At 40.5% G+C, this 24,289-nt stretch overlaps 1 protein-coding gene across 2 annotated transcripts in view; it reads left to right on the top strand.

Annotated features, from left to right (window-relative positions):
- Positions 1-2,021: 2,021 nt before the first annotated feature.
- Positions 2,022-24,289, top strand: part of LOC122555369 (interleukin-10 receptor subunit beta-like) — a 33,681-nt gene continuing 11,413 nt past the window's right edge. Inside the window, exons 1-5 of one of the 2 annotated variants that reach the window (XM_043701304.2) lie at positions 2,024-2,180; positions 14,387-14,510; positions 17,401-17,442; positions 19,358-19,533; positions 21,825-21,988. In XM_043701304.2, the coding sequence (XP_043557239.2) occupies positions 2,120-2,180; positions 14,387-14,510; positions 17,401-17,442; positions 19,358-19,533; positions 21,825-21,988 (567 nt within the window). In that variant the 5' untranslated portion in view covers positions 2,024-2,119. Of the gene's footprint in view, positions 2,181-14,386; positions 14,511-17,400; positions 17,443-19,357; positions 19,534-21,824; positions 21,989-24,289 lie in introns of both variants that reach the window. The other variant, XM_043701305.2, reaches the window with a different exon arrangement.

Genomic DNA, 24,289 nt, shown 5'->3' with positions numbered 1-24,289 from the left:
CAGAAAGGTCAAGGAAAGGAAGGAAAGTGTCGGAGATGGACCAGGTGATGGTGATGGAGGGATGGAAACTGGGAGGGAAGTTTATGAAATTTTCCAGGTCAGGATGAGAGTATGAAGCTGCACCGAAATAGTCATCGATATACTGATAAAGCAATTGTGGGAGGGGACCTGGGTAGGCCTGGAACAAGAAATGTTCCACATACCCCATGAAAAGGCAGGCATGCGGGTACCCATTGCTACACCTTTGATTTGGAGAAAATGGGATGAGTTGAAGGAGAAGTTGTTGAGAGAGAGAGAGAGAACAAGTTCAGCCAGGCGGAGGAGAGTGGTGGTGGATGGAGACTGTTCGGGCCTCTTTTCGAGAAAGAAGTGAAGAGCTTTAAAGCCGTCTTGGTGTAGGATGGAGGTGTAAAGAGATTGCACATCCATGGTGAATAGAAGGTGATTAGGGCCTGCGAATTGAAAGCGTTCAAGGTGTTGCAGGGCATCCGAGGAATCCCAGATGTAGGTGGGGAGGGAGTGAACCAGAGGTGTAAGGATGGAGTCGAGGTAGGAGGAAATAAGTTGTGGGGCAGGAGCATGCTGACACAATGGGCCTGCTGGGACAGTCCTTCTTGTGGAGTTTGGGGAGTAGGTAGAAACGGGCTGTCCGGGGTGGGGAGACTATGAGGTTGGAAGCTGTGACGGTGTTGGAAACAACGGCTTGATGCTCAGTGGTGTGGTCATGCTCCGGGGAAGGTAGGAGGAGGAATCTGAGTTGGCGCTCAGCCTCTGCGAGGTAGAGATCAGTACACCAGACGACAACAGCACGCCCTTTGTCAGCAGGTTTGATGACAAGGTTGGGATTGGACCTAAGGGAGCGAAGGGCAGAAAGTTCAGATGGAGAGAGGTTGGAACGGGTAAGAGGGGCAGAGAAATTAAGGTGGCCAATGTCCCGTTGACAATTGTCAATGAAAAGATCGAGGGCAGGAAATTGTCCTGGCGGGGGTGTCCAATTAAAGGTGGAATGTTGGAGGGATGTGAAAGGATCTGTGGAGCGGGGGGGAGGAGACTCTTTCCCAAAGAAGTGAGCACGAAGACGAAGGAAGAGGAGCTCAGCATCATGTCGAGCCCGGAATTCATTGAGGTGGGGACGTAAGGGTACAAAGCTGAGTCCTTTGCTGAGAACAGCACGCACTGCCTCGTTTCTTTTGAGCTGGATACATTTTGCTGCCGGAAATTCTCCTGAACACAATCCAAGAATGTTGCCCATTAAACTACCATTACCCCAATTTATATACGGACAACGGAAGTCCCGCATTATAAAGTCCCATTTGTAGATTTGTTCGTCCATACCCTTCTCACTAGTTTGATGGTCTTTAGATTGCACCTAGCAATGTAATAATACAAGCTAAAACAGAAATTGCTGGGAGAAACTCAGCAGGTGGAGCAGCATCTGTCGAGAGAAAGCAAAGTTGATATTTTGTGGCTGGTGGCCCTTCTTCAGGGCTTTTTTTTTGCCAAAACAGGGGTTTTGTTTGCTTCGGACTTGAAACATCACAGTTTTTGGTTTCAATTAATGTAATTACACGCGTTTTGCTCCTTTACTGTAATCAAATCGATTCTGAATTTGAACCCCTTGAAACGTCCTCTTTCCCCAGTGCAGCGATGCTGTCCGTAACATCAATTGTCATCCCTCCATTCATTTTTCTTCCCTGCAGTTTCCAAACACCTTGTAACCAGGAATATTGAACATCCAGACATGCTATTCCTAGAGCTAAGTCTCCGTTAACGCCAAAGTCGGTGCCTGTAACTCCTAAAACCCTGTTATCTACATTCTGTGCATTCACGCTGGTTCCAGTTAAGAGTTCATTCATAACTTTGTGCCCGGCTCCGTCAGTGTCAATGGTGCAGTGAGTCTGCCGGGCCGCTGGGGGCAATGTGAGTGGGAGTGTGGGCGGCGCTATCGGTCAGCCGGCCCAGTGGGGCGGGACGGGGCAGAGCTGGTGAGTTGGGTTTTCGGATGTTGGTGACGCAGTGAAGTCAGGCTGTGGTACAATGTTTCCTGTAAATCACATGGAAGCTGAACGACAGTTTGTAGAGAGTGGGGAACGAGCCAGGGGTGGAAGAGCTGAGTAGTATGTCTGTGGTGGCGGGGGCACGGCCGTGGGCCTTTATCCTGACAATGTCTACTCTCCAAGGTAAGAGCGGGCTTTTCCTTCAGCTTTCACCTTTGGGACAGTAGACGCGGCCCATCCCAACTTCTACTGGGATCAAATGATGCGCTTTCATCACTGAAAAATTAAGTGAAGGGCCCCGTCTTTATCTTGATTATTGTAATTTAACATTTCGTGGTCAACTGCTAAATAGAACGCGGCCTCGTTTTTATTTGGAGATGCCGGTGTTGGATGGAGGTGTACAAAGGTAAAAAAAATCACAACAAAACCAGGTTATAGTCCAACAGGTTTAATTGGAAGCATTAGCTTTCCGAGCGCCGCTACAGCCATCTGATGAAGGAGCGACGCTCCGAAAGCTAGTGCTTCCAATTAAACCTGTTGGACTATAACCTGGTGTTGTGTGATTTTTAACTTCAATTTTATTTTGTTTGGACTTGAGAGTATTGAACACGCACTTGCATAAAGACGGAAAATGTAAGGTTCTTCATCACCACGTCATGGATTTAGAAATAAAAATCACACACCAGGTTATAGTCCAACAGGTTTATTTGGAAGTACTAGCAGATAGACCTGATGAGCGTTTCCAGCCTGTTTTTTTTGTTGATTTCAGATTTCCAGTACTTGCTAGTGTTTCTTGTAAATTTTGCATTTGCAACACTTGTTTGGAAATGATTGCTCGGCCAAGGTTTCTGTTCTCTCGCCTACAGTATTTCCATCTGTTCTAAGAGTGCTGTCAGTAATCTGATGATTCATTTAATTATGCATTGAGTGTGTCGGTGTAGAAGAAAGGACATGATAACCAGATAATTTTTTCATTTCATAGAATTCCTAGAGTGTGGAAACAGGCCATTTGGCTCAACAAGTCCACACTGACGCTCTGAAGAGTAACCCACAAAAGAGTGTAACAAATGCAGAACTAAGTTAGCTTGAACAAAAAGTAATAAGAAGTGTCAGTAAACAGACAAAAATTCGGGAAACTATTTGGCCTATCTTAGTTCCTCTTTGCAATATTGGCCTTGATTTTCATGGGGCATGGTACCTTGAGGTATATGCCATTAGATGTTTTCCTCTTCATGGGTTTTATCTGGAAGTTAAAGTGTAAGCTGACAATGTAATGAAAGCATGGGATCCATAGTTTATTTTATTCAGCCAATGAGATTTAAGGATTGAAACAGAACCAAGAACAAAGAGAAAGTAAATTATAGTGAATTCAGGAGTCAACTCTGGCATGTGAAAGAGACAAAGAAAAATCGGAGGTAGAGAATTGAGACAAAGGAAAAGTACTAAAACCTTCACCCAGTTTTATAACTCTAATCTTAAGGCATGTGCTAGCACTCCAAGGTTAAAAGTTTGAAACCTTATGAAATAAATTTTCAAAAATATCTGTTAAAATGATTGTGAAGTTTAATTAGGGCACATAAAGTAGGGCGACTGTTGTAAGTACTATGTGAATGATGTTGAAAGAGCTCAAGAATTTAGTTGACAGTGTGATCCATCATAGCAGATCAATCAATGAATTTTCATCCATGTACCCATAATAGAGAACAAGGTACAGAAAGGTAGGCTTGAATTATGGAATATTATTCTGCTTTTTTACTTAAGGAAACCAATAGAATCCTAACTGTAGACTTATTAGAAGTGGAACTTCAGTTTTTCAGCTTTGGAAGTAGGTGTTTAAAGTTATACAATAAATCACAGTGGAAAAGATGTGACAGTAAGACAACAGCACACACACTCATAGAGTCACAGAGCTGTACAGCATGGAAACAGACCCTTCAGTACAACTTTTCCATGCTGACCAGATACCTAAATTAATCTAGTCCCATTTGCCAGCTTTTGGTCCATATCCCTCTGAAGCCGCCTTATTCATGGACCCATCCAAATGCCTTTTAAATTGTACCAGCCTCCTCCTCTACTTCTGGCAGCTCATTCCATACACACACAGCACCATCTCTGCTTGAAAAAGTTACCCATTGGGTCCCTTTTAAATCTTTCCCCTATCATCTTAACCCTATGACCTTTAGTTTTGGATTCCCCTACCCTGGAGGAAAATCTTTGGCTATTCACTCTATCCATGTCCCTCTTGATTTTATAAACTTCTATGAGGTCACCCCTCAACTTCTGATGCCCCAGGGAAAATAGCACGAGTTCAAACTAATGTAAAAGACAAATTAAATTAAGTTTTTGCAAATGGAAGCAACATTCAGGAAGAGTGATAAGGACAAAAGCTTTGGTATTTTAAAAAGAAGTATTGTTTATAGGTGTTAAGTACAGCCAAATAATCTTGCTCATTCATATCTGCCCACTAGCCCATCACTTGTGATTTAATTAAAATAACATAGCTGAAAATGTGTTGCTGGAAAAGCGCAGCAGGTCAGGCAGCATCCAGGGAACTGGAGAATCGACGTTTCGGGCATAAGCCCAGAAGGGCTTATGCCCGAAACATCGATTCTCCTGTTCCCTGGATGCTGCCTGACCTGCTGCGCTTTTCCAGCAACACATTTTCAGCTCTGATCTCCAGCATCTGCAGACCTCACTTTCTCCTCCAATTAAAATAACATAGTCCTGCAATTGTTTGATTTATCTCATTTTAATAGATTTGGTAATACTGTTCTTATGTAGTTTATTAGCAGGGATCTTAGTGTTAGAATTCTTCAAGTAAGTAACAAGCAATTTAGACAAAGCCAAGCCAATGTACATGATCTATTTGGATTTCCAGCATGCCTTTGACAGGGTGCCACGTAGGAGGTTCTGAAATAAGATGAGTCCATGGTGTTAGGGGCCAGGTACTAGCACAATTAGAGGATGGGCTGACTGTCAGAAGGCACCGAGTGAAGATAAAGGAGTCTGTTTCAGAATGGCAGCCGGTGACTAATGGAGTTATACAGAAGTCAGTGTTGAGACCGTAACTATTCATGTTAAACATTAGTCATCTGGGCAAAGGAACTGAGGGCATTGTTGCTAAATTTGCAGATGACACAAAGGTAAGGAGAGGGGCAGGTCGTGTTGAGGAAATAAAGAGACTGCAGAAAAGCCTGGACGGGCAAGGAGAATGGACATAGAAGTGACAGATGGAATACCACCTGAGAAAGTGTAAAGTCACTTGGGTAAGAAGAATATGGGAGTAGACTATATTTTCTGAATGGGGCAAGCCTTTGAAGGAAGATTGCTGGGCCTCTTAGATATTTGTATCATCAACAACCACGGGTAAAGTGCTAGAAGTCTGAAGGTTGGCTAATGTGATAATTGTTTAAGAAAGACTGTGTAAGGAAAAAAACAAGGAAATATAGACAATGAGCCTGAAGGCAGTGGTAGGTAAGTTGTTGGAGGGACAGGATTTACATGCATTTGGAAAGGCAAGGACTGATTAGGGATAGTCAATGTGATTTTGTGCATGGGATATCGTGTTTCACTAACTTGAGTTTTTTGAAGAGGCAACAAAGATGATTGATGAAAGCAAAACAGTAGATATTGTCAATATGGACTTCAGCAAAGCATTCAACAAGATTCTGCACAGTAGATTGGTTACTAAGATTAGATCACACGGGATCTGTGGGAGCTAGCCAATTGGATATAAAATTGACTTGAAGGTAGGAGTCAAAAGGTGGTGATAGAGGGTTGTGTTTTGGACTGGACACTTATGATCATCGGTGTGCCACAAGGATTGGTGCTGAGTCCACTGTTTTTCATTATTTATATAAATGGTTTGGATGTGAATAAAGGAGGCATAGTTAGTAAGTTTGCAGATTACACCAAAATGGGTGGTTTAGTGGACAGTGGAGAAGATCATCTCAGAGATGAGATGCACCAATCGGCCAAGGAGTGGCAGATGGAGTTTAATTTAGATAAATGTGAGGTGTTGCACTTTGGTAATGCAAACCAGGACAGGAGTTATACAGTTAATGGGAGGGCCATCAGGAGTGTTGCAGAGCAAAGAGACCTAGGGATGCAGGTGCATAATTCCTTGAAAGTGGAGTTGCAGGTGGATAAGATGATTAAGGCGGCATTTGGCACACTTGCCTTCATTGTCAGAACCTTGAGTGTAGGAGTTGGGACAGCATGCTGTGTCTGTACGTGACATTGGTGAGGCTTTTAGAATGCTATGCACAATTCTGATCATTCTTCCATAGGAAGGATGTTAGTAGGCTTGAGAGAGCACAGAAAAGTTTACAAGGATATTGTCAGGACTGGAGGTTTTGAGTTATAAGGAGGTGCTAAATAGGCTGGAGTTTTGTCCTCTAGACTGTCAGAGACTGAAGGATGGCCTTATAGAAATTTATAAAATCATGCAGCGCATGGATAGGATGAATTGCCAAGGTCTTTTTCCAGGGTGGTGAAGTCCAAACTCGAGGCATAGATTTAAGGTGAGATGGGGAAGACTTGGAAAGGATCTGAGGGGTAAGTTTTTCATGCAGAGGGTAGTGCATGTATGGAATGAGCTGCCAGAGGAAGTGGTGGAGGTGGGTGCAATTGTAACATTTAAAAGGCATCTGGATAGATATTTGAGTAGGAAGAGTTTAAAGAGACATGGGCCAAATGCTGGCAAATGGGATTACATCACTTTGGAATATCTGGTTGGCGCAATGAGATTCTGTGCTGTGTGACTCTATGACTCTATAAATCTGAAGTGCAAATAGACTTTGGAGTCCTTTTTAGGTTAATGTGAAAATTCATTTGGCAGTCAAGAAGGCAAAAGGAAAGTTTGCATTCATTTCAAGAGAGTTAATATACAGGAGCAGAGATATCCTGTTGAGGCTGTGTAAGGCTATGGTCAGACTGTATTTGAAATATTGTGATCAATTTTGTGCCATATATCTAAGTAAGAATGTGCTGGCACTGGAGAGGTTCCAGAGGCAGTTTACAATAATGAACCTGGGGATAAAGGGCTTGTCATATGAGGAGCAGTTGTGGACTCTAGGACTGTTTAAATGGATGAAGGGAATTTCATTGAAACTTGCAGAATACTGAGAGGCCTGGATAGAGTGAAGAGGGAGAAGATGTTTCCACTCGTAGGAGAAAGTGAGGACTGCAGATTCTGGAGATCAGAGCTGAAAATGTGTTGCTGGAAAAGCACAGCAGGTCAGGCAACATCCAAGGAGCAGGAGAATCGACGTTTCGGGCATGAGCCCTTCAGGAAAACTAGTAGGAGAGACTAGCACCCATGAGACCACCCTCTTGAAGGGATGACCCTTTAGAATCAAGAATAAAGGGAATTTCTTCAGCCAGATGGTTGCTAATCTGTAGAACTCATTGCCACAGAAGGTTGTGGAGGCCAAATCATTCTGTGTATTTAACACAGAAGTAGACAGGTGCATGATTAGTAAGAGGATAAGGGTTACGGGGAGAAGGCAGGAGATGAGGTTGAGAAATATATCAACCATGATCAAATGGTGGAGCAGACTCAGTGAGTTGAATGGCATGATTCGGCTTCTATATCTCCTAACCATGTTATGGTTAGAAAATCTACTATCACCATTGCAGAGAAACAAATGGAATTTGATGGAGAAGGTTGTTCACCAGTAAATTGAATTGAAAAGAGAAGATTTTGGCTGTGTACAATATGTTGATCTGAAAAGTAGTGATTTTCTGTATAACCCTTCATCCATGTTGATCTTGCAATTTTGAATGAGTGTGTATTATTTTTCATATGTTTTTCCAACATTTTATATACTTAAACAGCTTTGCGGTGTGCTTTGATTTCTGCAATCAAGTAATTTTTCAATTATGAACTATCAGTGAACTGAACTGGTTTAGAGAGCTGAACTTTTGACTCCTATGTAACAAAATTTGGGCTTCCCATACCATACACTGTTTAATGAGTGATATGTTTCCTTAAAAATAATGTCTGCTGTAAAGAGATGCTGATAATAAAGCTTCTATTGCTAACATATAGCTAAAAGCTTCATTTCTGTGGAATCAGAACAGCTCCAATTACTACTTGTCATTCGTTACTAGTCATTGAGGCTTCTAGTTGAAATTTGTTCTGAATGGCACCAGTTAAAAATGATAAGGTTTTGTTCAACCTGTTTGTAATGCTGAGTTTAGCATTTTGTCTTGTTTTCTGACATTCAGAAGTGGGAGTTCTGAGTTGAATTCTTTTTGAAGAAGTAATTGGTAAAAATGAAACTATATTTCTCTTACTAATGAAATTGCAAGCACCTCGCCTCCACTGTCTGCTCCAATTATCTGCTTTCCCCATCACCCATTAGGATATTTGTATAGAGAAGTCTTGCAAGAAACATCTCGCTACACTGCCTACTAATCTTTTCTCTTACTTAAATCAGCCAAAGATTACTTTCATTACTGACATTTTACAGAGCTTATTTTCACTTCAGTGCCCAAAGAACCATGATTTAGTCATAAAGATATACAGCACGGAAACCGAGTCTTTGTTCCAACTCGTCCATGCTGACCCGATGTCCTATGTAAACCTAGTCCCATTTGCCAACATTTGGCCCATATCCCTCTAAACCTTTCCTATTCATGTACCCATCCAGATGCCTTTTAAAAGTTGTAATTGTCCCAGCCTCCAGCACTTCCTCTGGCACCTCATTCCACGTACCACCCTCTATTTGGAAAAGCTGTCCCTTATGTCCCTTTTATATCTTTCCCCTCACACCTTACACTTATGCCCTCTAGTTTTTGATTCCCCCATCAAAGAGAAAAGACCTTGCCTATTCACCCTATCCATGACCACCTCAATTTCATAAACTTCTGAGGTCACTCCTCAGCCTCCAACACTCCAGGGAAAATAGCCCCAGCCTATTCAGCCTACCCCGATAGCTCAAACCCTTCAACCCTGGCAGTATCCTTGTAAATCTTTTCTGAACCCTTTCAAGTTTCACAACATCCTTCCTATAGGAAGGAGACCAGAATTGCAAGCAATACTCCAAAAGTGGCCTAGCCAATGTCCTATTCAGCTGTTACACAACATCCCAACTCCTGTACTCAATGCACTGACCAATAAAGGCAAACATAGCAAACAACAATTTCATGTAAAGACTAATCTATTTAGCCTCTTCGTACACTAATTTGAGTTCCATTCCCAAGCTATCATTTGTCCCAGCAGATGATATGGTTAGGAGATATAGAAGCCAAATCATGTCATTTAGCTCACTGAGTCTGCACTATCATTCAGTCATGGCTGATAAGTTTCAGGAAGCTTTTTCCATTCTTTTACCCAAGTAATTAACTTGATCAGTTCATCCATGATAATCTGCAATAGGAACTTGGTTATATATTTAGTATTGGTAACAATGTGTTCACTTAATCTAGTTTTGTTCTAATGGGTGCATTGCGAAAATAGAGTAATACAACATCAGGCACTGATCAATGTAATATTTTGCTTATTATTTTCTGCTCTGAGTGTGCACCAACTGTGGTCAAAATTCAGACACGGTGCAGAGTTTTGTGGTAGCGATAATAATAAAACTATGTACTCGTGTAAAAGTTGATCCTGTACAAGTCAACGACATGATTTGTGAATGCTAGGTTTTTGGGGGTCAAAGCAAAAAAAAAAGTCAAGGCCAAACATTATTTGATATTGGAAGGAAAGAAGCCATTGCTCGAAATAGCTGGACTGCAGATGCAAAGTTAAGGGCAAAATTAACAAATGCTTCTCAATGTGAGTAACAACAACAAAAAATAAAAGTTACAAAGAGATAATTAAAGTAAGTGTTGATTCTATTTTTAACCAGGGGAACCTAGCGCTGTGCAAGAGTGGATGGTGGATTTGTTGATACCACTGAAATAGTTGCCTGGAGGAACGAACAATATTTTTGTGAAATGCAATGGAAATGCAATTTCAGGCTGGTTTTTTTTCTGCAGTATTCCTCAGGAGAGTGTGTCGTGGATTGGGTTTGAGGGGTTTATGAAATGAGCCACTGCTCTATTTTCATATTGGTTTAAGATTAGATTAGATTCCCTACAGTATGGAAACAGGCCCTTCAGCCCAACAAGTCCACACCGATCCTCCAAAGAGTAATCCACCCAGACCCATTCCCCCAATTTACCCGTGACTAATACACCTAACACTATGAGCAATTTAGCATGGCCAATTCACCTAACCTGGGTTGTGGGAGGAAACAGGAGCACCCGGAGGAAACCCACCCACACTGGGAGAATGTGCAAACTCCACACACACAGTCACACGAGGCAGGGATTGAACCTGGGACCCTGGCGCTATGAGACAGTAGTGCTAATCACTGAGACACTGTGCCACCCACGAATACTATTAAATACTATTTAAATTAATTTGGCAATATTTTGGGTTCCTGGCCATGAGAGGTGACCTTATCCATTCATTTTGGCTCAAATCACGAATGCATGTCCATTCCTTGAAAATGTTAGCCGTGTAAAAGTTAACATCCAAATTTCGTCCTTTTAAGTTTGGTTTTAAAAGTGCAAGGATATATGGCATCAGAAACAAAGACAGAACTTTTTTTGGAAAAGCTCAGCAGATCTGGCAGCACCTGTTAATGTTTCAGGTCCAGTGACCTTCTGCTGTTGTAAGTCTGCAAGAATAACTTGAGGTTGATTTCCCTCATTTGTACCTCCTCGACCCTATCAGGTACAGAAGAATGCTTGCCCTCCACTTAACACCTACCAATGAATAAAGACTGCAGCGTTTCAAGATGTTTCATCAGTACCAGCCTGAGACTTTTTTGTGTGGACGTTGTCCCTATATCAATCAATGGAAACTCAGGAACTAGGGGGGGGGGGGGGGGGGTGAACACTTCACTTTAAGCAAATAATATTTAAATTCAGAAAACTTCAACACAAAAGGACATGGGTGTACTTGAAATACAGAAAGTTAGCATACATGCTGTAGGTAATCAGGAAGATTCATGGAATGTTGGTCCCTGAAGGGGGTTGGAGTAGAAGATTAAAGAAGTCTTACTGCAACTGTACAAAGTGAGACCACATTTAAGGTATTGTGAATAATTTTGGACCACTTATTTAAGAAAATATATTATTTTGTTGGAGGTAGTTCAGAAAAGAATGATTCCTAGTGTGGAGGGATTGTCTTATGAGCAAAGGCTAAACAGATTAGGACTCTACTCTTTAGAAGAATGAATTATGATCTCACTGTAACATATAAATTCTTAAAGGGCTTGGCAAGATAAATGCTGAGGATGTTTCCCATCATGGGACAGTCTACAACCAGAGGGCATTGTCTTAAATTGGCAGCTCTTAATTCAGTGACTGAGATGAGGAATTTCTTCTGAGGATTGCAAGTTTGTGGAACTCTCTGCCACAGAGAGCTAAGAAAAATGGATAGATTCTTGATCAGTAGGAGAATCAAGGGTTATGGGAAATACAGGAAAGTGATCATGAGGACTGTCAGATCAATTCTGGTCCAATTGAATGGAAGAACAGGCTCAGTTTACTCCTGTTCCTGTTTCTTATGGTCTTATCAGTATTGATTATGACTTTTAATCCTACAGATTTGATCCTTTTGTTTTGAAAAAGAGGAAATGAATGTTTTATATGAAATCACATTAGTGAAACAGGTTAATACTTGACAGCGAACATGGCTTTGTCAAGGGCAGGTCATAACTGACCATTTGATTGAGTTCTTTGACAAAGTGACGCAGGCAGTGAATGAGGATATCGAATGTCGTATGTTTGGATTGTCTGAAACCATTTGATATGGTGCCACACGCCAGTTGATTAGTAATTATAAATGTTTAGGGTTGATGTGTCCTTGACAGCATGGATTAGATGTTGAATGAAAGATAGGAAACAGAGAATTGGTATAGATAGGCATTTTTCAGATTGGAGATGAGTTGAAAGTAATGTTCCCCAGAGATCAGTGTTGGGACCTTGGCTTTTTTGATTTACATAAATGATTTCTATAAATGGAGATGGGTGTTGAGAGCAAGATTTGCAGATGATATGAAACTAAGGAGAATAGAAACAGCACCAAGGACAGGGTTCAATTCCCATCTCTGGCAACTGTCTGTGTGGAATTTGCATGTTCTCCCCGTGTCTGCGTGGGTTTCCTCTGGTGCTCTGGTTTCCTCCCACAGTCCAAAGATGTGCAGGTTAGGTGAATTGGCCATGCTAAATTGCCCACAGTGTTAGGTGGATTAGTCAGGTTAAGTGTAGGGGAATGGGTCTGGGTGGGTTGCTCTTTAGAGGGTCGGTGTGGACTTGTTGGACCAAAGCGCCTGTTTCCACACTGTAGGGAATCTAATCTAATCTAATCTAAAATAAAATTGTGAAGCTGACACTTAGCAACTTAGAATCATAGAATCATGTTGCATGGAAACAGATCCCTTGGTAGAACCAGTCCATGCTGACCATATTTCCGAACGAAACTAGTCCCACCTGCCTGCATTCGGCCCATATACCTCCAAACATTTCTTAATCATGAACTTCTTTAAATGGCTTTTAAATGTTGTAACCACCACTTCCTCTGGCAGTTCATTTCACTCGCAAACCACTCTGTTAAAAAGAAAGTTGCTGCTCATGTCCTTTTTAAAACTCTCTCCTCTCACCTTAAAAATTTGCCCCCTAGCTTTGAACTCTCCCACCCTAAGGAAAAGACCCTTGTTATTCACCTTATCTATGTCCCTCGTGATTTTATAAACCTTAAAAAGGTCACCCCTCAACCTCCTCCATGCCAATGAAAAAAGTCCCAGCCTTTCCAGTCCATTTTTATATCTCAAGCCCAACCGTCTCCAGTTCAATAATATCCTTCCGATAACAATGTGACCAGAATGGCGCACAGCACTCCAGAACAGGACTCTCCAATGTCCTCTATGCCCTCAACATGACGTCCCAACTCCTTTGATCAAAGTTTGAGCAATAAAGGCAAGCATGCTAAATGCCTTTTTTTAACCACCCTGTCTATCTGTGATGCAAATTTCAAAGAATTGTGTACCTGAACCCCTAGATCTCTCTGTTCTACAGCACTACTTGAGTTGAAAGATGTGGTGCTGGAAAAGTACATCAAGTTAAGCAGCATCCGAGGTGCAGGAGAGTTGTCATTTTGGGCATAAGCCCTTCAGGAGTTCCTGATGAAGGGTTTGTGCCTGAAACATTGACTCACCTGCACCTCAGATGCTGCCTGCCGTGCTGTGTTTCCAGCTCCACAGGTTTTGACTCTGATCTCCAGCAGCTGAGTCCTCACTTTCTCCGAACACTACTCAGGACTTAATGATTAGTTGTATAAGTCCTGCCCCTGTTTGTTTTACCAAAATGCAATTTATCCTAATTAACTCCACCAATCACTCCTCAGCCTATTGACCCAGTTGATCAAGATCTCCTTGTAATCTCTAGATAACTTCAGAGGGACATTGACAAATTGGTCAGATGGACAGACACCTGACAGATAAATTTCAATGCAGAGAAATGTGAGGTAATGCATTTTGGTAGAAGAAACAATACAGACTCAATAGTATAACTTTGAGAGAAGTACAGATGAAGAAGGAGCCTTGGGTTCACATGCATATTTCTCTGAAGGCAGCCAGGCCTTCAGAGGGTTTGTTCAGAAGGCTTAAAGGATCCTTGGGTTTAAAATAGTGGCATAGTTTATAAAAGCAAGGAAGTGATGCTACACCTCTGCAAATCATTGGTCAGGCCACATCTGGTGTATTGTGTTCAGTTCTGGATATCTTTTTTAAGAAAGGATGTTAATGTTCTGGAGAGTATGCAAAGGAGATTTACTAGAATGATCCCAGGAAGGAGGGATTTTATACACAAGGAAAGATTAGAGAAATTGGACTTATTCACCTTGGAGCAGAGATGATTAAGAGGTGGCTTTACTGAGGCATTAAAAATTCTGACAATTTTGACAAGGTAAAGAAGGATATTCTGTTTCCACTAGTTGATATGTCACTAACTAGGGGTCACAATTTCAAGATTGTCAACAAGAGAACTAGAAATGAGATGAGAAAAAACTTCTTCACTCAGACAGGTTAGGATTTGAAATGTGCTGCCTGGGAGAGTGGTGCAGGCAGTTTCCATGTGAGATTTCAAAAGTGAGCTGAATATATATTTGAAAGTGGTGACTTTAGAAAGCAAAAAAAAAAATGCTGGAGAATGGGTGTAGCTGTTTCGGGAGCTGGTTCAGACAAGATGGGTTGAATGGCTTCCGTCTGTACTGTAAATTGTATGAAAAAAAAGTCTCAACTTGTCCAGGAAAGGTTAAAACATTTGGAGTTTCTTTTGCTTTTATTTTTCAGTGCATATGACATTCATTGCTTTGTTTTTATTTCTGGCAGTGCTTGGAGAAATACCGATACCTACAAATTTACAAATTCATGCTTATAATCTAAAGTATGAGCTTAAATGGGATGATGTGCAACGAGATAATTACAGTGTGAGCTATACTGTACAGCGCAAAAGGTAAGCCAGTAATTCTTGTATTTAAGTTTTTGAAAATCAACTAGTAATTCTCAGTTCTTGGATACAGAAAATGATCTTATCGCACTTCACACTGCAGAAGTAAAGGTGAAAACATGGAGCAGGGGTGAGAAAAACAAAACTGAGTAGGGACCAAAAGAATATTAAAGATGGGTTTTCCAGAAGAAATTTGTTAGAAGGTTCCAGAGGCCACTAAATTAACAGAGGTCCTGTGTCAACGAGGAATGTGAAGTAATTTGCAACGGAGACATGTGCATCCTGAACACACATGAAATGGTCAGTCAGTTTCTTTTGCAGGATGTGTGTGTCATTAACAAGGCCTGCATTTCTTATCTATTCCATGTAGAAAATTCCCTATCTATTCCAAATGAGTAGTTTGCTAGGCCATTTTAGAAGACAGTTACAACGCAACCACATTGCACTGAGTTTGGAGTCACATGAAGGCCAAATGACCTTCTAGAGGTTTATAAAATCATGAACAGCGTGGATAGGATAAATAGACAGAGCCTTTTTCCTGGGGTGGCGGAGTCCAGAACTAGAAGGCATAGATTTAGGGTGAGAGGGGAAAGTTATAAAACGGGCCTGAGGGGCACCTTTTTCAGCAGAGGGTGATGTGTATGTGGAGCGAGCTGCCAGAGGAAGTGGTGGAGGCTGGTACAATTACAACATTTAAAAGGCATCTGGATGGGTATATGAATAGGAAGGGTTTAGATGGATATGGGCCAAGTCCTGGCAAATGAGACTAGATTAGGTTAGGATATCTGGTCGGCATGGACAACTTGGACAGAAGAGTCTGTTTTCGTTCTGTACATCTCTATGACAATGACCTGATAAGGACAATAGATTTCCTTCCCCAAATGGAAATTATTGACACCTAGCTTGCAGTTTTTAATTAACTACTTATTAATTGAATCTAAATTCCACCAGCTGTCTTAGTGGGATTTGAACCCATATCTCCAGAGAATCACCCTGAAGCTCTGGATTACTACTTCAGTGACATTACTTCACTGTTGTCATTCTCACCTAGCGATGAGATTTATTGAAGCTAATCGAGAAAATCATGAGATTTACCGGGACAAGGGGATCAATGCAGATTGATCAAAATAAGAGGTTAGGAAGAAAACTATTAGAACAGTCTAGCTTTGGGGTTATAAAGGTTTAGTGTTTTAACTGAGTGAGTAAGCAAGATCATTAAATGTGATTTGATTTAATAAATCTTGTTCCTGTTTCAAGGTAATATCCTAATATCTAAATGACTTCAATGCTGTCATAAGCATTGAAGATAACCTCTGTCATTTGTGTCATGGTGGTATTCATGATGCAAAATATTTCAGTTCTTTGACTGTGCTAAGGATTGATTGCCTGGCTTTGCAAGGGTACCTTTAAGTTGCCCTGTGAAAGCAGGTTTAGGAAATCACTGGAAAACTGTGAAAGCTCAACCAAAATTTGGCACCAAAATCACTTTCATGTTCAAAATTATGGCTGCTGATTTCAGCTGTTATGTTCTTCATTCATGTTTTTCTTTATCCTCAACACGACCTGTGTTTGGCTTTGCTGCCAACTGAAAATGTGTTGCTGGAAAAGCGCAGCAGGTCCGGTAGCATCCAAGAAACAGGAGAATTGACGTTTCAGGCATAAGCCCTTCTTTGCTGCAAACTGGTAAATGCTGGTAGACCAGAGGCTGACACCCATTTGAATCTGGTGACAGGAAAAGCACACAAGGTGCATTCTGATTTATGTTGAAGGAAATGTTACCTCCATCCAACTTAGTAAAAACTGTTGACGTCTTTCACAGCCATTGGATATATAGGTGGGAGTTGGTGAGTATATGAAGATCTGAAATACTAAATTAGCACATAGGTGGTGTTGAGCATCATGTCCTGGTTAGTCATCACTAAGCACTCTTCTTGTGTTGGATGAGTCGAATTATTATGAGAAATCACTCTCTTTTTTTGTCTCTTTGCACTTTGTAACTCCACAGGGAGAAGCAGTAATACAATGGTCATGTACCAAAAGCAAATGTTGCTGGAGAAACTCTGGTGTGCAGCATCTGTGGAGAGAAAGCAGTGTCAATGCTTCAGGCCCAGTGACCCTTCTTTAGAAGGATCTGATGAAGCAGCACTGGATCTGAAACATTGACTCTGCTTTCTCTCCACATATGCTGTCAGATCTGCTGAGTTTCTCCAGCAACTTCTGTTTCGGTTTTAAATTTCCCCCATCCACAGTTCTTGGTTTTATTTTAGTCGTAATGTAATTGAATTAATAATACAGAGACTCTGGCTAATTTTCTAAGGGCTCAGGTTGAAATCCCACTACAGCAGTTCATGGAGTTTAAACTTAATAAATTCAGTTAATAAAAATTCAGAATTGAAAGCTAGTCTTGGTTATGGTGATCATGAAACTGTCATTTGTCTTTATAAAAGCCTAACCTGGTCCTTACCTGGTCTGTCCTACATATGATTCCAGATTTATAGAAATATGGTTGACTCTTAACTGGTCTCTGAAATGATTTGGCAAGTCACTCAGTTGTACAAAATAGTTATAGAAACATCAAAATGCAAAACCATATATACTGTGGGGTTTAGGAAGCCAACTCACCACCACTTTCTCCAGGACAATTAGTGTTGGGCAACAAATGTAGCCATGCCAGGAATCTCCATATTCCAAGAAAAAAAACTTCTTTTAAAAAAAAAATTGGGTATTTACTTTTTTTTGCTATAAGCTGTCAGGCTAATATCTAGATATATGTTAATTTCTTTGATACATTTTACATCTGTGAACCTGCTTGTCTTTTTTTGATTCATTACTCTAAAAGGTTCACTGTAAAATATGTTTTCAATTTATTTAAATTTGTATCCTCTGGTCTTATCAGAATTTGTGAAGCACAAGTAAACCACGTAATGAACATTAATACGTAAGTATGTGTGAAAAGGTGTGAACATAATAAAAAAATTCACGATAATGTGGGTATAATAATCACTCTCTGCAATTTCCAAAACTAGTTTGCATGTATGCTTTTTTATGCACTGTCCTTCTCTCTATCTGTAACCATATTTCCTGTTTCACTCTCCCAGTGTAGTCAAAATGGTCCTAATTTTCTGGGTGGCATATTCTGGCTGTTCTTCTGACCAGCATCTGTACTATTCATCATAAGCAGCACGTGAATTGGCTTGCTGGTGGGCACTACTATTTTGCATGTCATTGAATTAAGCTGCTTTTGCCTTATTGTGTTTATTCAGCTTGTTTGAAATGAAATTGTGTTTGTACTACATAATAAACTTTATCATTTTGTTACAATGGTAGAAATGGAATTTCAAAAAGAGGGCTGAGTTCTTTCACTAATCTAAAGGATCACACAAGGTTTCAACTTTTGCAATGTTTACTGCAACAAGCAACATTGATTAGACTAATGTAGGTTTGCGGGCTGAGCTGGAAGGTTCATTTCCAGACACTTGGTCACCCTACTAGGTAACATCTTGAGTGGGCCACAGGTGAAGCACTGTATATGATTTCTGCTTTGTATTTATATGCTTGGGTTTCTTTTAGTTAGTGTTGTCATTTCCTGTGGTGATGTCATTTCCTGTTCTTTTCTCAGGGGGTGGTAGATGGGGTCTAAATGGATCTGTTTGTTGATAGAGTTCCAGTTGGAATGCCATGCTTCTAGGAATTCTCGTGCATGTCTCTATTTGGCTTGTCCTAAGATGGGTGGGTTGTCCCAGTCGAAGTGGTGTCCTTGCTTATCTGTATGTAAGGATATTAATGAGAGAAGGTCATGTCATTTTGTGGCTAGTTGATGTTCATCTACCACCTGAGAAAAAGAACAGGAAATGACATCACCACAGGAAATGACAACACCAACCCAAAGATACCCAGACATATAAACAGAAAGCAGGAATCATGTATAGTGCTTTGCCTGAGGCGCACTGAAGATGTTATCTAGTAGGGTGATGAAACGTCTGGTAATGAACCTTCCAGCTCAGCGAGCAAACCTACATCCAGAACCTCAACCCGAGCTATAAATCTTCTCAAAACTTGCTATTAAAACTTGCTTTAAGACACAAAACAAAACTTTCTCCTTTACTTGTAATGCAGCTGGAAATCTCTCCAGTTACAGTTATACTTCAATCTGTCCTTAAAGAAACAGACACTTTTCCCAGAACCAGCCCAAGGTCATTCTTGATTCTTAAGGTTTACTTCAATACTTTTCATTTCCAAGCCAGTTAATTTTGATCTCAAATTAGTTTTACATGGTCAGGTTTCTCCTGGAGATTTCTTTCCAGCACCAAGGTAAGCATATTTTCCAGACTATTTTCAAATCCCCATTAAATTGATCATTTCAATCTAAATGTAAACTACCCCCTGCGTTCTCCTTTACAAGGCAGAGTCTTTCAGCCTGTAGCTTCACACTCCCTCCCAATCCCTTATGTGAGTGCCTGCAGGATGTCTTCGAAGCCCTTCCCATCTCCAAGTCAATGTGTATCACATGGGTCTATTGTTTAAATCCCAATTGTATTTTATCTTGTACTTTAAAATACATTATTTATAACTATTTAACTTGACATTCGCAACCTGCCTAGGAGTGGAAAGTGTGTAAACACAGACACTCCAATCATTGCCTTTAGGCATGAACAGCTTGAACGTTCTTTCCAGTGAAGTAACGAGTCTCCCTTTAATCTTTAACAGCTATTCAACCTAGACCTGTTAGGCAGTCTTCAGAACAGTTTAATAACCCCTTTATTTTATCCTTTGTTTAAAAGCATTGCCCTGAAACATATTTTCATAACTCATACTTGTAGCAATATACTGAATTGTTAATTGTTGTTTCTTAGTAATGTTGGAAACTGGGCAGACGTGAAGGGATGTAAAAGCATCAACGAAACACAATGTGATTTAACTTCAAAGAACATCCATTTTTTTGGAAGCTATACCTTCCGTCTACGAGCACAACAGGGGAATCAAACATCAGCTTGGTTGAAATCAGCATGCTTTGCGCCCTATAAACACAGTAAGAAACATTTTGGAGATTAAAATCAAACAATATTTGGGCCACTAGGGCTTTCCGCCATTGGCATGTGAATTCAATCCACGGCAATTCTGCTGGAATGGAAACCTTTCCGCTAGCTTTAAGGATTCTGCATCAAGTGCATATTTGGTATAAGCCAATTTTATTTTTGCCTCTAACTGTCATTTGTGATACTTGTGCAAAGACTTTGCAAAGTATGTAACGTAATACTTTGCAGCATGACAGTCTAAGTAGTGTTTCAGTGGGTTCCATTTGTGTATTCTCAAGCTGACCACATAAGTAAATTATCCAGTTCACAGGTAATAGCTTGTGAAACTTTGACATACCGTGCTATTTTTCAAATGAATTTGTGCTGCAGGTTAAGGGATATTAGAGTTTTTATAAAGTGTGACTTTAATTAGGATGTCATTAGTTCAGAAAAATTATGATTTAAGTGCAAACAAAATATTCTATCCATCTATGTCACCCTTTAAAGTACAGCAATAGTATATTTTTCCAATTGCCCTATCTGTTGTGACTTGTTTGAATATGATGCCAAATTAGGAGTACTTTGGGTCCATGCATAACCCGCAATTACATTCTTCATTTTCCACTTGAAATCCTGATGCCGTCAGACTGACTAGAGGGTTCTGTGCTACATCATATGTTCCTTGACTAGCCAAGACACTGACTTCATGGTGACTGGATTTAATCACTGACCCCCTCTGAGGACCAAAGCTAAGAATTGATCAAAGATAAACTCTTGTTTATTAGAGTCATATAGCATTTATGATCCAACTTATCCACAGCAACCAGACAACCCAATCTATTCAGTTTTTTCTCAAGTACTTGATTCCTTAGTTGTGAAGGGTAAATAATGAGGGGCGTAATTTTAAGTTGAAAATGGGGATTTGAGAGTTTTGGAGACCTGGAATGCAATGCCTCGGAGAGTAGTTGAGGTAGAAAAATATTTAGATAATGAAATGTCATAATATTGAAGGTTATGGACCAAATGCTGGAAAATGGGACTAGTGCAGATTTAGAGTAGTTTTTATGTCAGTGTGGATTTGATGGGCCATTGGGTCTCTTCTATAAGGTATGATTCTATGAGAATAGATACCGGAAGGACGTAAGAGCATGGACAAGGTACATTAGCTTAAACAGCCCTTGACTCTCTGTTCATTTCAACATTTCTCAGTTATTGATCATCTTTACCACGTCTTCATTTCCACCCTTGCCATTGCTCCCATTATAACCATTAATCTCTCTCACCCTGGTTGTTGTTCCAATTTAGCTTTTAACACCAGTCCTTAAGTTGAAAAGACACAGGCTTGAATGGTTAGGACAGATGACTGGTTCAGCTTTTCACTGCCAGATTTGCCTACCTCGCATAAATCTTTATATATTCCTAGTTTTACTTGTTCATCATGTTACTTGACATTATTAATGGTTCTCTGTCTTCAGGAATATGTGTATCTTCTAGAAATCCTCCATCAGCCTCTTCTCAACAAACCAACCCTTAATTCCATTGTCCTTTGAACTCTGAACCCCACCTCCAACCTTCCTTTCCCTGCACATCCTTCAACAACCTGTCTCTTCACACATCTGTACTTGTCTTTCCCAGAAAAGTTTGAATCTTTCCAATCCAGTATTTACTCCACTCAAGTTCTTGAAGTCAAATGGCATCCTATAAAAGTGTGACAATGATAAGCTATATGCCTTGTCCTTTCAACTTGTCCAGCTTTCAACACAGTTGACTGCAATATCCTGCAATGCTTCTCTACCATCTGGGATTACAGTTCCTGGTTCTGTTAGCTATCACAGCCAGAAGCTATCAGTAACTATTTCTATCCTTAATGTCTCCTTTTTTTTTTCATCTATATGCTGCCCTTTGGGCAATATTATCCATAAGCTATCAATTGTCACATCTCTATTGATGACATTTAAGTCTACCTCACCATCCTAATTACTAGGAATTGGGAACAGACAATGATAAATCCTTAATAGGACAGGAGCATAGTATAGAGTAGAATATGTTAATGTTTCAGGTCAATGACCCCTCATCAGAAAGTAATTCTGACTCTGTATGGATCTAGAACTTTGAACTTCTGACTAAAATACATAATTAGCCAGGATCAAAATGTAGACTTATGATAGCTTTGTAATGAGATTCAACATTGTAGAACTGTTAAATTATTCATGAAGTAAAAGTTTTTTAAATTATCTGCATAAATCAGTATTAATAGTAATTCTGCATTTAATCATTGATTTGAATCTTTTCTTTAAAATTACAGATAAAATTGGTCCTCCGTCGATACAAATGGACTCAAACGAAAATACTCTTAATGTCTACATCTCAGACCTACAAACAGAAAATAGCAAATCCATCCAGAAAACTTACAAAGATATTAAATACAGGATAATTTTCTGGAAAAAATATTTAAACCAAACTATACATGTATGTTCTGTGAAGCACATGTTTACAATGTATTATAACCTGTTAGCCTATATTGGAAATGTGAATAGTTCTCTTTCTCACATTCATTAGTGAAGCTGTGGCCCAACCTAAACTTGCTTTATATTAAAAATACATCAATATATACTTGGCCATTCTTGAAATGTAGGATGTATCTTTGTTTAAGTTGGAGAAAGTGAGGACTGCAGATGCTGGAGATTAGAGTCGAGTGTGTGGTGCTGGAAAAGCGCAGCAGGTCAGGCGGCATCCAAGGAGCACGAGAATTGACGTTTTGGGCAAAAGCCCTTCGTCAGGAAGGGCTTTTGTTCAAGTTGTTTGCTTTGGGGAAAACATGACAAGGCAGAGTAACAACAGTTTACATATGTTGAACAGTGCCTTGTTATGAAGATGTGGGTGTACTTTGAGAGTTAAAAGCAACAGAACTACTGGACATTGCATCAAGTGTTCTCAATAAGGCAACAATGTATGTAACACTTTGAGTCATAGAGATGTACAGCACAGAAATAGACCCTTCGGTCCAACTTGTCCATGCCAACCAGATATCCCAACCCAATCTAGTCCCACCTGCCAGCACCTGGCTCTTATCCCTCCAAACCCTTCCTACTATTCATATACCCATTCAAATGCCCTTTTAAATGTTGCAATTGTACCAACCTCCACCACTTTCTAAGGCAGTTCATTCTATACACATACCACTCTCTGCATGAAAAGGTTGCCCCTTAGTTCTCTTTTATATCTTTCCCCTCTCACCATAAACCTATGCCCTCTATTTCTGGACTCCCTCACCCCAGGGAAAAGACTTTGTCTATTTATCCTATCCTATCTTACAAACCTCTATAACGTCACCACTCAGCCTCCGACACTCCATGGAAAACAGTCCCAGTCTATTCAACGTCTCTCCATAGCTCAAATCCTCAAACTCTGGCAACATGCTTGTAAATCTTTTCTGAACCCTTTCAAGTTTCATAACATCTTTCCGATAGGAAGGAGACCAGAATTGCACACACTATTCCAACAATGGCCTAACCAATATCCTTTTCCAGCCGCAACATGACCTCCCAACTCCTGTACTCCATACTCTGACCAATAAAGGAAAGTATACCAAATGCCGCCTTCACTATCCTATCTGCCTGCGACTCCACTTTCAAGGAGCTATGAACCTGCACTCCAAGGTCTTTGTTCAGCAACACTCCCTAGGACCTTACCATTAAGTGTATAAGTCCTGCTAAGATTTGCTTTCCCAAAATGCAGCTCATCACACTTATCTAAATTAAACTCCATCTGCCACATCTCAGCCCATTGGTCCATCTGATCAAGATCCCATTGTAATCTGAGGTAACCTTCTTTGCTGTCCACTACACCTTCAATTTTGGTGTCAGCTGCAAACTTACTAACTATACCTCTTATGCTTACATCCAAATAATTTATATAAATGATGAAAAGTAGTGGACCGAGCACCAATCCTTGTGGCAATCCACTGGTCACAGGCCTCCAATCTCTCATGGGGAACGTTGTTGAACACCTTACTGAAGTCCATGGATCACATCACCGCGCTGCCCTCATCAATCCTCTTTGTTACTACTTCAAAAAACTCAAATCAAGTTTGTGAGACATGATTTCCCACGCACAAAGCCATGTTGACTATCCCTAATCATCCTTGCCTTTCCAAATACATCCTGTCCCTCAGGATTCCCTCTAACAACTTGCCCACCACCAATGTAAGGCTCACTGGTCTATAGTTCCCTGGCTTGTCCTTACCACCCTTCTTAAACAGTGGCACCACATTAGCCAACCTCCAGTCTTACGGCACCTCACCTGTGACTAACGATGATACAAATATCTCAACAAGTGCCCCAGCAATCGCTTCCCTAGCTTACCACAGAGTTCTAGGGTACACCTGATCAAGTCCTGGGGATTCATCCACCTTTATGCATTTCAAGACATTCAGCACTTCCTTCTCTGTAATATGGACATTTTTCCTGATGTCACCATCTACTTCCTTACAGTCTATATCTTCCATGTCCTTTTCCACAAAAAGTACTGATGCCAAATACTCATTTAGTCTCTTCCCCCATCTCCTGAAGCTCCACACAAAGGCTGCCTTGCTGATCTTTGAGGGGCCCTATTCTCTCCCTAGTTACCCTTTTGTCCTTGATGTATTTGTAAAAACCCTTTCAATTCTACTTAACTCTATTTGCCAAAGCCATCTCATGTTCCTTTTTGCCTTCCTGATTTCTTCCTTAAGTATACTCCTACTGCCTTTACACTCTTAAGAATTCACTC

Source organism: Chiloscyllium plagiosum, unplaced genomic scaffold, assembly GCF_037043375.1.
Source record: "Chiloscyllium plagiosum isolate Xiang-an unplaced genomic scaffold, Cpla_swu_hap1 HiC_scaffold_12, whole genome shotgun sequence".
NCBI classification, from domain to species: Eukaryota; Metazoa; Chordata; class Chondrichthyes; order Orectolobiformes; family Hemiscylliidae; genus Chiloscyllium; species Chiloscyllium plagiosum.
The sequence above is the reverse complement of the archived record's forward strand: the minus strand, read 5'-3'. Positions and strand labels throughout refer to the sequence as shown.